This window comes from Leuresthes tenuis, unplaced genomic scaffold (assembly GCF_036924035.1).
Source record: "Leuresthes tenuis unplaced genomic scaffold, fLeuTen1.0.hap1 SCAF_8, whole genome shotgun sequence".
NCBI classification, from domain to species: Eukaryota; Metazoa; Chordata; class Actinopteri; order Atheriniformes; family Atherinopsidae; genus Leuresthes; species Leuresthes tenuis.
The window spans coordinates 745,502-760,501 of record NW_027325362.1 but is presented as its reverse complement, the minus strand read 5'-3'; the positions used below and the strand labels follow the sequence as shown (position 1 = coordinate 760,501).

Genomic DNA, 15,000 nt, shown 5'->3' with positions numbered 1-15,000 from the left:
AGTCCGTCCTTTCACAACAAAACGCCCCGAAACAGACTGACAGGAAATAAAGCTTTTATTGTGAAAGCCAGCAGCTGCGTGGTGATTGGAGAAGAAAAACTGACGGCTCCACCAGTCCGTCACCCTCCTCCCTGACAAGTGTCTCCTCTCCTGCTGACCTCGAACGCCTCTCAGACCAATCAGGAGGAGGCTGAGGTGAACAGAAAAGGTCAGCCGCTCCTCCCGTGAAGTTCCTCGCCGTTACGCCGCCTCTTCCTGTCGGCTGCTCTGCTTCTGCAGCTCCAGCTGCTGGCTGCTCCCGCCACCGCCATTCTTCCTCTTGCTTCCGTCTTTGGCGGCGCCGCCACTCTTGGACGAAGAAGATGAGGTGACCTTTAAGCTCTTCGACATCTTGGTCCCTCGGATCTTCTCCTTGCTGGCGGCGTCCTGAGGCAGCGTGGGGCTCGAGTGCGCCCTCTGCAAACCGCCGTCGTCAAACAGCCGAGACTCAAAGGCCGTCAGATCCTCGTCTCCGTTGGACAGCTTCGCTCGCATCAGCATGGCGTACGTACCGTATCGGGTTTTCTGTGAAGAGAGACGGAACGTTAGACGCCATGGAAACAGATCTGTGGATAGTTCACTGTCTCTCAGCAGAGTGGGACATTTTAGCTGCTGTGACTAGTTCACTGTCTTTCAGCAGAGTGGGACATTTTAGCTTCTATGACTAGTTCACTGTCCTTCAGCAGAGTGGGACATTTTAGCTGCTGTGAGTAGTTCACTGTCTTTCAGCAGAGTGGGACATTTTAGCATCTATGACTAGTTCACTGTCTTTAAGCAGAGTGGGACATTTTAGCTCCTGTGAGTAGTTCACTGTCTTTAAGCAGAGTGGGAGATTTTAGCTGCTGTGACTAGTTCACTGCCTCTCAGCAGAGTGGGACATTTTAGCTGCTGTGACTAGTTCACTGTGTTCAAGCAGAGTGGGACATTTTAGCTGCTGTGACTAGTTCACTGTCCTTTAGCAGAGTGGGACATTTTACCTTTTGTGAGTAGTTCACTGCCTCTCAGCAGAGTGGGACATTTTAGCTCCTGTGAGTAGTTCACTGTCTTTAAGCAGAGTGGGACATTTTAGCTCCTGTGAGTAGTTCACTGTCTTTAAGCAGAGTGGGACATTTTAGCTTCTATGACTAGTTCACTGTCTCTAAGCAGAGTGGGACATTTTAGCAGCTGTGAGTAGTTCACTGTCTCTCAGCAGAGTGGGACATTTTAACTGCTGTGAGTAGTTCACTGTCTCTCAGCAGAGTGGGACATTTTAGCTCCTGTGAGTAGTTCACTGTCTTTAAGCAGAGTGGGACATTTTAGCTCCTGTGAGTAGTTCACTCTTTAAGCAGAGTGGGACATTTTAGCTTCTATGACTAGTTCACTCTTTAAGCAGAGTGGGACATTTTAGCAGCTGTGAGTAGTTCACTGTCTCTCAGCAGAGTGGGACATTTTAGCAGCTGTGAGTAGTTAATTTGCTGCAGTTTTTGCTCGTGTTTAAAGTAAAAACAGAACGACGGCGGCCTGATGAGGGAGCTTCACTGAAATGTTTCTGCATTAAAGGAGCAGGCTGCTGGCTGCAGGCTGGACTGCTGGCTGCAGGCTGGACTGTTGGCTGCAGGCTGTTTCCATGGATTCATGCTGTCGCCGCTGACCAACCATCTGCAGCCGCCGCTCAGACCAGAGCGTGTTTTTCCATCTTCAGATTCAGTGTTGCTGAGCCTCACATTTCTGTTAAAAACACCTGATTCTTCATCTGTCCCCAAACTCAGGTTTAAGGTTTCCCCAGTTAAAGGAAAGAGTTGATTTGTGTTGGAGAATAAAGGAGCTCAGACCAGATATTCACTTTAAAGCTGCTGAGAACTGATAAAAAACTCTGATTCTGCCTCAGATTCTGGGTTTAGGTTCAGGTTTTAACATGTTTCAGTGAATCTCTGCAGCTGCTTCCTGTTTTTATTTAAATAAATAAAGAAATGAAGCTGATCAGGACCTTGAGACTCTAATGAAAGCTAGCTAACGTAGCCTGTGGAGCTAACAACAATTCCTTCCATGTTCTTAGAAATCCCTCTGGTTCAAAGATATGAACAAACAGTGGATTCAGGGGAGGCGTGGAGATGTGGGTGGGGCCAGATTAGCATATTAGCATATTAGCATGTTCATGGATCACTAAATCCAGAGGAGTTAAAAAGGCAGAATAAGATTTATAAAAGCTGGAGCTAAATTTATTTTAAGGAACTTTAGGAGAGATCTTAGTGGAATTGGTTTCCTGTGGTTGTGGCTGTGCCTTTCAGTCTGACCTCTGACCTCTGACCACCAGCAGCTTCCTGTTTCTGTGTTTGTTGTGAACGTCCAGCAGCTTAAATCAGGACAAACTCTCCTGAGTTTGATTTTAAGTTTTAATGTGAAGCTCCTGAAGTGAACCGACCCGCTGACACCTGATTGGCTGGTTGGACACCTGCATGGCTCTTCTTCTGTGGTGTTCACCTGTTTGTATGTGAAACAGCTCACCTCAAACTCCAGGTATTCCTTCCGGAGTTTGTGCTCCTCCAGCTCACGACCTTTCACCTTTCGGTCCGGCGTGGAGGCGGTGAGTTCGACCAGCTCAGAGGAAATCGCCCTGAAGCGGTTCTCGTGGGATTTGACCTGCTCCTCCTGTTGGGACAGACGAGGAAACCGATGAAGCGCCGTCAGATAAAAGCTCTGACAGATGTGGGCTCCGGTTCTGTTGGTACCTGCGACAGTTTGGTGTTGGACCCCGGCAGCAGAGGACGGCTGAACCGCTTCTGGGAGCCGATCGCCGCCGGGAAGGGGGGGGCAGAAAACATGGCCGCCACCACGTTAATGCGGGTGATCCAGGACTGCATCTGCTCTGCGTTCCTTCGGGAGGAAACATGGTAACAGGGTTTAAAGCCGCATGGCGTCTAAAAAAGAAGCTAAACACCGAGGAAGAGGAGGAAGAAGAGCGGCTTACGGCGCCTGGAACAGGAACACCCTCCAGTCGGCGGTCCGCAGGTAGAACACGTTCGGCCTCTTGCTGTAATCTGCTGCTCTCATGGCCAGAGAGTGATGGATGGAGACGGCGTTCTTCACGTCCTCCTCCGTCAGCTCCCGCTCCGTACGATACTCGTCCTGCAAATCATGTGACCAGGATCATGTGACCAGGATCATGTGACCAGGATCATGTGACCGACAACATGTGACCGACATCATGTGACCGCCAACATGTGACCGGCATCATGTGACCGCCAACATGTGACCAGGATCATGTGACCGGGATCATGTGACCGCCAACATGTGACCAGGATCATGTGACCGGGATCATGTGACCGGCATCATGTGACCGACAACATGTGACCGACATCATGTGACCGCCAACATGTGACCGGCATCATGTGACCGCCAACATGTGACCGGCAACATGTGACCGACATCATGTGACCGACATCATGTGACCGGCAACATGTGACCGACATCATGTGACCGGCAACATGTGACCGACATCATGTGACCGGCAACATGTGACCGACATCATGTGACCGGCAACATGTGACCGGCAACATGTGACCGGCATCATGTGACCGGCAACATGTGACCGGCATCATGTGACCGGCATCATGTGACCGCCAACATGTGACCGGCAACATGTGACCGACATCATGTGACCGCCAACATGTGACCGGCAACATGTGACCGGCATCATGTGACCGACATCATGTGACCGGCAACATGTGACCGACATCATGTGACCGGCAACATGTGACCGACATCATGTGACCGGCAACATGTGACCGACATCATGTGACCGGCAACATGTGACCGGCAACATGTGACCGGCATCATGTGACCGACGTCATGTGACCGACATCATGTGACCGCCAACATGTGACCGACATCATGTGACCGCCAACATGTGACCGGCAACATGTGACCGCCAACATGTGACCAGGATCATGTGACCGGGATCATGTGACCGGCATCATGTGACCGACAACATGTGACCGACATCATGTGACCGCCAACATGTGACCGGCATCATGTGACCGCCAACATGTGACCGGCAACATGTGACCGACATCATGTGACCGCCAACATGTGACCGGCAACATGTGACCGGCATCATGTGACCGACATCATGTGACCGGCAACATGTGACCGACATCATGTGACCGGCAACATGTGACCGACATCATGTGACCGGCATCATGTGACCGACATCATGTGACCGGCAACATGTGACCGACATCATGTGACCGCCAACATGTGACCGGAAACATGTGACCGGCATCATGTGACCGACATCATGTGACCGGCAACATGTGACCGACATCATGTGACCGGCAACATGTGACCGACATCATGTGACCGGCAACATGTGACCGACATCATGTGACCGGCAACATGTGACCGGCAACATGTGACCGGCATCATGTGACCGACGTCATGTGACCGACATCATGTGACCGCCAACATGTGACCGACATCATGTGACCGCCAACATGTGACCGGCAACATGTGACCGCCAACATGTGACCAGGATCATGTGACCGGGATCATGTGACCGCCAACATGTGACCGGCAACATGTGACCGCCAACATGTGACCAGGATCATGTGACCGGGATCATGTGACCGGCATCATGTGACCGACAACATGTGACCGACATCATGTGACCGCCAACATGTGACCGGCATCATGTGACCGCCAACATGTGACCGGCAACATGTGACCGACATCATGTGACCGCCAACATGTGACCGGCAACATGTGACCGGCATCATGTGACCGACATCATGTGACCGGCAACATGTGACCGACATCATGTGACCGGCAACATGTGACCGACATCATGTGACCGGCATCATGTGACCGACATCATGTGACCGGCAACATGTGACCGACATCATGTGACCGGCAACATGTGACCGACATCATGTGACCGGCAACATGTGACCGGCAACATGTGACCGGCGTCATGTGACCGACGTCATGTGACCGACATCATGTGACCGCCAACATGTGACCGGCAACATGTGACCGGCAACATGTGACCGGCATCATGTGACCGACATCATGTGACCGGCATCATGTGACCGGCATCATGTGACCGGCAACATGTGACCGACATCATGTGACCGGCAACATGTGACCGGCAACATGTGACCGGCATCATGTGACCGACATCATGTGACCGACATCATGTGACCGCCAACATGTGACCGGCAACATGTGACCGGCATCATGTGACCGACATCATGTGACCGGCAACATGTGACCGACATCATGTGACCGCCAACATGTGACCGACAACATGTGACCGACATCATGTGACCGCCAACATGTGACCGGCAACATGTGACCGGCATCATGTGACCGACATCATGTGACCGGCAACATGTGACCGACATCATGTGACCGGCAACATGTGACCGACATCATGTGACCGGCATCATGTGACCGACATCATGTGACCGGCAACATGTGACCGACATCATGTGACCGGCAACATGTGACCGACATCATGTGACCGGCAACATGTGACCGGCAACATGTGACCGGCGTCATGTGACCGACGTCATGTGACCGACATCATGTGACCGCCAACATGTGACCGGCAACATGTGACCGGCATCATGTGACCGACATCATGTGACCGGCATCATGTGACCGGCATCATGTGACCGGCAACATGTGACCGACATCATGTGACCGGCAACATGTGACCGGCAACATGTGACCGGCATCATGTGACCGACATCATGTGACCGCCAACATGTGACCGGCAACATGTGACCGGCATCATGTGACCGGCATCATGTGACCGACATCATGTGACCGGCAACATGTGACCGACATCATGTGACCGGCAACATGTGACCGACATCATGTGACCGGCAACATGTGACCGACATCATGTGACCGGCATCATGTGACCGACATCATGTGACCGGCAACATGTGACCGACATCATGTGACCGACATCATGTGACCGACATCATGTGACCGACATCATGTGACCGGCAACATGTGACCGACATCATGTGACCGGCAACATGTGACCGACATCATGTGACCGGCAACATGTGACCGGCAACATGTGACCGGCATCATGTGACCGACATCATGTGACCGCCAACATGTGACCGGCAACATGTGACCGGCATCATGTGACCGACATCATGTGACCGGCAACATGTGACCGACATCATGTGACCGGCAACATGTGACCGACATCATGTGACCGGCAACATGTGACCGGCAACATGTGACCGGCATCATGTGACCGACGTCATGTGACCGACATCATGTGACCGCCAACATGTGACCGACATCATGTGACCGCCAACATGTGACCGGCAACATGTGACCGCCAACATGTGACCAGGATCATGTGACCGGGATCATGTGACCGCCAACATGTGACCGGCAACATGTGACCGCCAACATGTGACCAGGATCATGTGACCGGGATCATGTGACCGGCATCATGTGACCGACAACATGTGACCGACATCATGTGACCGCCAACATGTGACCGGCATCATGTGACCGCCAACATGTGACCGGCAACATGTGACCGACATCATGTGACCGCCAACATGTGACCGGCAACATGTGACCGGCATCATGTGACCGACATCATGTGACCGGCAACATGTGACCGACATCATGTGACCGGCAACATGTGACCGACATCATGTGACCGGCATCATGTGACCGACATCATGTGACCGGCAACATGTGACCGACATCATGTGACCGGCAACATGTGACCGACATCATGTGACCGGCAACATGTGACCGGCAACATGTGACCGGCGTCATGTGACCGACGTCATGTGACCGACATCATGTGACCGCCAACATGTGACCGGCAACATGTGACCGGCAACATGTGACCGGCATCATGTGACCGACATCATGTGACCGGCATCATGTGACCGGCATCATGTGACCGGCAACATGTGACCGACATCATGTGACCGGCAACATGTGACCGGCAACATGTGACCGGCATCATGTGACCGACATCATGTGACCGACATCATGTGACCGCCAACATGTGACCGGCAACATGTGACCGGCATCATGTGACCGACATCATGTGACCGGCAACATGTGACCGACATCATGTGACCGCCAACATGTGACCGACAACATGTGACCGACATCATGTGACCGCCAACATGTGACCGGCAACATGTGACCGGCATCATGTGACCGACATCATGTGACCGGCAACATGTGACCGACATCATGTGACCGGCAACATGTGACCGACATCATGTGACCGGCATCATGTGACCGACATCATGTGACCGGCAACATGTGACCGACATCATGTGACCGGCAACATGTGACCGACATCATGTGACCGGCAACATGTGACCGGCAACATGTGACCGGCGTCATGTGACCGACGTCATGTGACCGACATCATGTGACCGCCAACATGTGACCGGCAACATGTGACCGGCATCATGTGACCGACATCATGTGACCGGCATCATGTGACCGGCATCATGTGACCGGCAACATGTGACCGACATCATGTGACCGGCAACATGTGACCGGCAACATGTGACCGGCATCATGTGACCGACATCATGTGACCGCCAACATGTGACCGGCAACATGTGACCGGCATCATGTGACCGGCATCATGTGACCGACATCATGTGACCGGCAACATGTGACCGACATCATGTGACCGGCAACATGTGACCGACATCATGTGACCGGCAACATGTGACCGACATCATGTGACCGGCATCATGTGACCGACATCATGTGACCGGCAACATGTGACCGACATCATGTGACCGACATCATGTGACCGACATCATGTGACCGACATCATGTGACCGGCAACATGTGACCGACATCATGTGACCGGCAACATGTGACCGACATCATGTGACCGGCAACATGTGACCGGCAACATGTGACCGGCATCATGTGACCGACATCATGTGACCGCCAACATGTGACCGGCAACATGTGACCGGCATCATGTGACCGACATCATGTGACCGGCAACATGTGACCGACATCATGTGACCGGGATCATGTGACCGGCAACATGTGACCGACATCATGTGACCGACATCATGTGACCGGCATCATGTGACCGACATCATGTGACCGGCATCATGTGACCGACATCATGTGACCGGCAACATGTGACCGACATCATGTGACCGGGATCATGTGACCGGCAACATGTGACCGGCATCATGTGACCGACATCATGTGACCGGCAACATGTGACCGACATCATGTGACCGGCAACATGTGACCGACATCATGTGACCGGCATCATGTGACCGACATCATGTGACCGACATCATGTGACCGACATCATGTGACCGGCAACATGTGACCGACATCATGTGACCGACATCATGTGACCGGCAACATGTGACCGACATCATGTGACCGACATCATGTGACCGGCAACATGTGACAAGTTAAAGTTTCTTGTTCATTTCCACCATTTAAAACAGAGAGGCTTCTGGGAAATGTAGTCCAGGTGCTTACCTTCTGCAGGTACAGCACCAGACCCTTCAGCATGGCGTAGAACGTCTTCCACCCCCTCTTACCCCGCGGCGCTGCAACAAGCAAGGCATGATGGGATATCAGGAAGCATCACCTGAAGTAACGTCCTGATAAACAGCTCAAAAATAAACTTCAGAAGCTTGGAAGCAACAAAGTTCAAGAGCTGCTGACATTCAAACAATGTTTTTCCATCTTTGTTTTGTCTCCTGCTGGATAAGTTAAAAACTCAGCAGCGACAGTGTTGGTGCGGTTTCGTTTCTCTTCTTCTGTGTCAGTTAAACATTTTATCAGGACAGAAGAAGAAAGAAGTTCATCACATGAATAAATCAAAAGCTTGAGGATAAAAGAGGAGGAACGAGGAGGTCGTACTTCTCTTCCCGTCGGGGTCGGCGTGGACTTTCCGAACCAGGAAGCCGCTCTTGTACAGCTCGCCGTCGGCCTGCTGGGCGACGCCCACCAGCGGGTTCCCGCCACTCCCGATGCGCCTCATGGTGTGGGAGGCGGAGTCTGTGCGGACGTCAGCCAGCTCCGACATGGACTTCCTCAACTCCTCTTCATCGCTTCAGCGGATCGATAGAAGAAAAGTTAAAGTTAAAAATGTGGCGGCGGAAACTCTTCATTTCAATCTGAAGTTTAATTCGACTTTAAATCAGTAACGAGGATAAATTCACTGTGATTTGAACCATCTGCTGCAGCTTTTTTTGACCAAGGTGCTCATTTTTCCAACTTTCTAAGCTGAAAGAAAGAAAAAAGCTTCGGTTTGAAGTGACTTAAAGTCACTTTGTGGAGGATAAATGAGGAAGAACAGAAGCTGAAGGCAAACAAACAGTCAAGTTGGGATGCTGACCTGCAATTACAGCAGGGGATGGTTACCACGGCAACAGAGGCTTAAATAAGAGCCGTGGCAGCGGGGAAAAACACACACTTCATGAGTAAATTCACACTTACATGGTCCACTGCAGCTTCTCGTTCTTGATGGAGCTGTACAGCGTCTGCAGAGAAAACACACGTGCACGCACACGTGCACGCACCCACACACAGGTCATCATCACTCAGGACTTCTTCAGGGTTTATCTGTGCTCAGCTCGTCTGAAATCCCCTTAAACCGCCCCCCCACAGGCTGAGAGTCCCACATTAACACCAGATTTATCTGAATTATTCCTGTATTAAAGGGGCTTCGTGTTCAAAATGTTCCAGAGGAGGAAAGGGAGAGGGCGGGGCTTTCAACGGGTCGACCAGATGGCGGTGACGGGGAAAAGGTGGAGGTGACGGGGCACGGGGGGGTCTGAATGGAAACCAGAGTGGGGGGGGGGGCTGTTGGCGGTGGAACAGACAGATGTGACAGATGCTGAGCTGCTGTCCCTCCTCCTCTCTGATGGTTTCTGGACAAACTAACAGACATAAACAGCAGTTTTCTGCCACTCAGACGCTGCAGAATCAGGATCTGATGAGAGACTTTTCACTGATTCTTCCTGAGGTTCATTTCTCTGATTTTCTGCTGTTTTTATGTGGAGAAAATGACAGAAAAACATGAAAAACAGAAGAAGAAGAAGCAGCTTTATGAGTTCAGAAAAGGAAACGGGGAAATGTGTTCAGTGTGATGTCATCAGTGATGTCATCAGTGATGTCACCATCAGGTGATTAAATTCACTCCTTAAACTTTGGGCCCCCCCCCCCCCTCAGTATTTTTCCAGTTTCACTTTATCTCGGATTCATTTTAATCTGTTGGAACCTGGATGTTAAAACGGGAACTTTTCTTTGGCTCACATCACCTGACAAACTGTCAGTTACAGGTGGCGCCCCCTGCTGGCCGCGGGGCAGAACGCTACAGTTACCGGTCAGTTACAGGTGGCGCCCCCTGCTGGCTGCAGAACGCTACAGTTACCGGTCAGTTACAGGTGGCGCCCCCTGCTGGCTGCAGAACGCTACAGTTACCGGTCAGTTACAGGTGGCGCCCCCTGCTGGCTGCAGAACGTTACAGTTACCGGTCAGTTACAGGTGGCGCCCCCTGCTGGCTGCAGAACGCTACAGTTACCGGTCAGTTACAGGTGGCGCCCCCTGCTGGCTGCAGAACGCTACAGTTACCGGTCAGTTACAGGTGGCGCCCCCTGCTGGCTGCAGAACGCTACAGTTACCGGTCAGTTACAGGTGGCGCCCCCTGCTGGCTGCAGAACGTTACAGTTACCGGTCAGTTACAGGTGGCGCCCCCTGCTGGCTGCAGAACGCTACAGTTACCGGTCAGTTACAGGTGGCGCCCCCTGCTGGCTGCAGAACGCTACAGTTACCGGTCAGTTACAGGTGGCGCCCCCTGCTGGCTGCAGAACGTTACAGTTACCGGTCAGTTACAGGTGGCGCCCCCTGCTGGCTGCAGAACGCTACAGTTACCGGTCAGTTACAGGTGGCGCCCCCTGCTGGCTGCAGAACGCTACAGTTACCGGTCAGTTACAGGTGGCGCCCCCTGCTGGCTGCAGAACGCTACAGTTACCGGTCAGTTACAGGTGGCGCCCCCTGCTGGCTGCAGAACGTTACAGTTACCGGTCAGTTACAGGTGGCGCCCCCTGCTGGCTGCAGAACGCTACAGTTACCGGTCAGTTACAGGTGGCGCCCCCTGCTGGCTGCAGAACGCTACAGTTACCGGTCAGTTACAGGTGGCGCCCCCTGCTGGCTGCAGAACGTTACAGTTACCGGTCAGTTACAGGTGGCGCCCCCTGCTGGCTGCAGAACGTTACAGTTACCGGTCAGTTACAGGTGGCGCCCCCTGCTGGCTGCAGAACGCTACAGTTACCGGTCAGTTACAGGTGGCGCCCCCTGCTGGCCGCAGAACGTTACAGTTACTGGTCAGTTACAGGTGGCGCCCCCTGCTGGCTGCAGAACGCTACAGTTACCGGTCAGTTACAGGTGGCGCCCCCTGCTGGCTGCAGAACGCTACAGTTACCGGTCAGTTACAGGTGGCGCCCCCTGCTGGCCGCGGGGCAGAACGCTACAGTTACCGGTCAGTTACAGGTGGCGCCCCCTGCTGGCTGCAGAACGCTACAGTTATCGGTCAGTTACAGGTGGCGCCCCCTGCTGGCCGCGGGGCAGAACGCTACAGTTACCGGTCAGTTACAGGTGGCGCCCCCTGCTGGCTGCAGAACGCTACAGTTACCGGTCAGTTACAGGTGGCGCCCCCTGCTGGCTGCAGAACGCTACAGTTACCGGTCAGTTACAGGTGGCGCCCCCTGCTGGCTGCAGGGCAGAACGTTACAGTTACTGGTCAGTTACAGGTGGCGCCCCCTGCTGGCAGCAGAACGCTACAGTTACCGGTCAGTTACAGGTGGCGCCCCCTGCTGGCTGCAGGGCAGAACGTTACAGTTACTGGTCAGTTACAGGTGGCGCCCCCTGCTGGCTGCAGAACGTTACAGTTACTGGTCAGTTACAGGTGGCGCCCCCTGCTGGCTGCAGAACGTTACAGTTACCGGTCAGTTACAGGCGGCGCCCCCTGCTGGCTGCAGAACGCTACAGTTACCGGTCAGTTACAGGTGGCGCCCCCTGCTGGCAGAGGGGCAGAAGGCAGCTTCTTTATAAACTCGTCAGTCTAATTTGTTTATAAGTTGAAGAACCAAAAATAAATCAATGAATCAGAGCTCAGTTTAGTTCAGTGAAGATAATAAATTACAAAAAGACTGAATTTAAATGATGTTTTCGTCCCTTTGAAGCGTTTAAGAAGCCGTGATCTTTTGGACCCTTTGAACTCTGACCTGCACACAGATTTGAAACCTGCTCATTTCCTGCCTCTACCTTCTTCTTGCGGCTCTGGTGCTGATGTCCGTCCTGAGACTTTCCCAGCAGGTCCGGGAAGGCCAGCGGCTTCAGGGAGCGGGACCGCGGCGCTCTGGGATACCTGAAGGCGTCAGAGTCCCTGGAGTCCCGCCCACTCCGGACCGAGCAGAGCGACCGCGACCGCATGCGGCCCGACGAGTGGATGCTGTTGACGCCAATCATGGCGGCGAACGGTTCGGGTTTAACGACTGAGACGGAACCGGAGGTTCGAGGGTTTAATCACCAAGAAAAATGGAGAATTCTCTCTTTAAAGGTTCCAAAACACAAAAATCTGTGAAAAATGATGCTTCAAATCAGGCGAGTTTCATCTGTTGAGTCCAGCAACAGGAGGTTCTGCCTCTGGCTGCCAGAACGGGTTTCTGGTTCTGATCCAGCAGCTGATGGTTCGGTCGGGTCCTCAGAGGAGCCGGGCCTGATGCATTATGGATCCGATTCTATTCATTCTGCATAAAAACAGCATCCGGTTCTGGATCCCGACCCGCTGAGACCCAACAGAACCGCTATTCAAACTGATTCTGTTACATTTGGGCCTGAAATCTGAGTCAAATTAGCTCTGAAAGATGATCAATAAAAATCTGTCAGCAGGATAAAATCTGATTTATTGATCATCTGCTCCAAAAAACATGATTTAAATGGAAAATTTCCTTATTTCTGAAACATTTAACTCGTTAAAATAAGAAGTTTTTTATCTGAAGTTGGAAAAATAAGATATTCTTCAGGTCTCAGAACAGCTGATATGATACAATATAAATATTTATGATGTATTCAGCTAATATTTAAACACTTTTTTCAGTTTACGGAGAAGAAACTTCCGAACTTCTGGGGTTAATCTGTTTAAAATCAGAGAAGTAAAGAGGATCTCTGATTAATCTGCGTCTGACGCTGCTGTCGGCCTCCTGTTCAACAAACGCTCCAAACCGTCCCGGCGCCGCGTTCTGGTCGGTTCCCCCGACGACCCGCCGCCAGAGACGTGCGAATCACTCAGACAAAAAGCCCAGAACGGCGAGCCCTGAGCTGCCTCCTGACGCAGCGGCGAGGAGAATCCCTCCGACTCAAATAAAGCTGCGTGACGGAGATCTCCGCCGCCTCCAAACAGAGAAGAAGAAGAAAAGGAGGCGAGCGAGCGCGCCCACACAGGCAGGCAGGGAGAGAGCGCCGAAACCTGACGTCAGCGCCCTGATGGATCGGCTCAAAGAAGAGGAGGAAAAAGGGAAAGTTTGTCCTGTTGCTCTCCAAAAACCGGAGGAGTCCTCCTCAGGTGTTTGTCCTCTAACTTCAGCCCTGCTCTTCTTCTTCTTCTTCTTCTTCTGTTTCCTGCAGGAAAATCCCTCCGTCTGGGCAGGTGAGCTCCGTCTTCCTCCTCCTCTTCCTCTGCTGAGACTCTGAACTGTTGAGCACCGTTTGCCCTCCTCCTCCTCTTCCTCTCTCTACTTTTCCTCGCTCTCGCAATGCGCATTTTCTCTGGGCTGAAGCAGCCAATCAGAGCTCAGGGATGGGAGCTACAGCCCGCCCCCGGCTCTGCTCTGAGCTGTCAATCATCAGCAGGATCCACAGAGCTGAAGGCAGCCGAGAGACGACGATCCGACGGATCGATACTCTGCCTGTTCAATAAACACCTTTTAAAACACATTTTACTGCCGCGCTTCAGGTTTTATTCTGTTTTATTCAGAGAAAAAATGCTTATTTTATGGAATTTTTTTAGCTTCAACATTTTTAACGTTTTCATCTCAAAATATTTGTTTAAATATTTATTTCTTTTGTTTTTGTGTTTATTTAATATTTAACTAATATTAAACCTTAAATTTGCTATGGCTGAAATTAAGGAAATAAAATACTTTATTCATGTTTTTTGTGACTTTATGTTAAATATTTTATGCTATTCTGTACAACAAAAATATTTTCCTATTATTTATCTATTGTTTGTTTGTTTTTTACTGAATTATTCTATGAATTTATTCTTCTGTCTGATCAAATGTTCCAACAAAAAACGATTAAATGAAATTAAATGACTTAATCTGCCTGAATTAGCTAAATATTTGGAGGCTGTTGAGGCGGATCAGAGTCGTTTCAGCGGTTCCTCAGGTGAGTCTCAGGTGCTTTTTCTCTGAGAACGAAAACCAGATGAACCGCCTGAAGAAGGTTAAGAACAACAAACCAGCCGAGTCCTCGCAGTGACAGAAAGATGCTAACAGCGAATAAGCAAAATCCAATGAGTCAGAGACTGATTTCCAACCTAAAGCCAGCAGGGGGCGCCACCTGCCCGCCGATTCGTGCCATTTGAACAGATTCTGGTGAGTTTAAGGTCTTTAAGGCCTTTGTTCAGACATCATGACGCCTGTTTTTAATCTAAAGACTCCTTTTCAGTGAATAAGACAAAGACGCAGGCGCTGAGATCAGTTTAGACCCATTTTTCCCTGACTTTAGTTCTTAAAAAGAAGCAACAGAGTGACAATTTAAGCTCTGAACGTCAGGCCACAAAGTGGGTGCCGTCATGGTGGCGAACATTTCCAACAAGACGACAAAAACAGCAACAAAGAGAGCAAAAAAACCTCCAAAAGAGACTGAAAACAACACAGAACCAACCAAAACAAAAACAAAAAGACCACAAAG

The 15,000-nt window shown here is 51.4% G+C and overlaps 1 protein-coding gene across 3 annotated transcripts in view; it reads right to left on the bottom strand.

The window, feature by feature from the left end:
- psda (pleckstrin and Sec7 domain containing a) overlaps positions 1–15,000 on the bottom strand; it is a 51,142-nt gene that overhangs the window by 787 nt on the left and 35,355 nt on the right. For all 3 annotated transcript variants that reach the window (XM_072390443.1, XM_072390444.1, XM_072390445.1), the window contains 7 exons: positions 9,520–9,563; positions 8,941–9,131; positions 8,554–8,624; positions 2,987–3,144; positions 2,748–2,892; positions 2,524–2,667; positions 1–564 (listed from right to left, as the gene is read on the bottom strand). The exon at positions 1–564 is cut by the window's left edge and continues 787 nt beyond it. In XM_072390443.1, the coding sequence (XP_072246544.1) occupies positions 241–564; positions 2,524–2,667; positions 2,748–2,892; positions 2,987–3,144; positions 8,554–8,624; positions 8,941–9,131; positions 9,520–9,563 (1,077 nt within the window). In that variant the 3' untranslated portion in view covers positions 1–240. The remainder of the gene's footprint in view (positions 565–2,523; positions 2,668–2,747; positions 2,893–2,986; positions 3,145–8,553; positions 8,625–8,940; positions 9,132–9,519; positions 9,564–15,000) is intronic.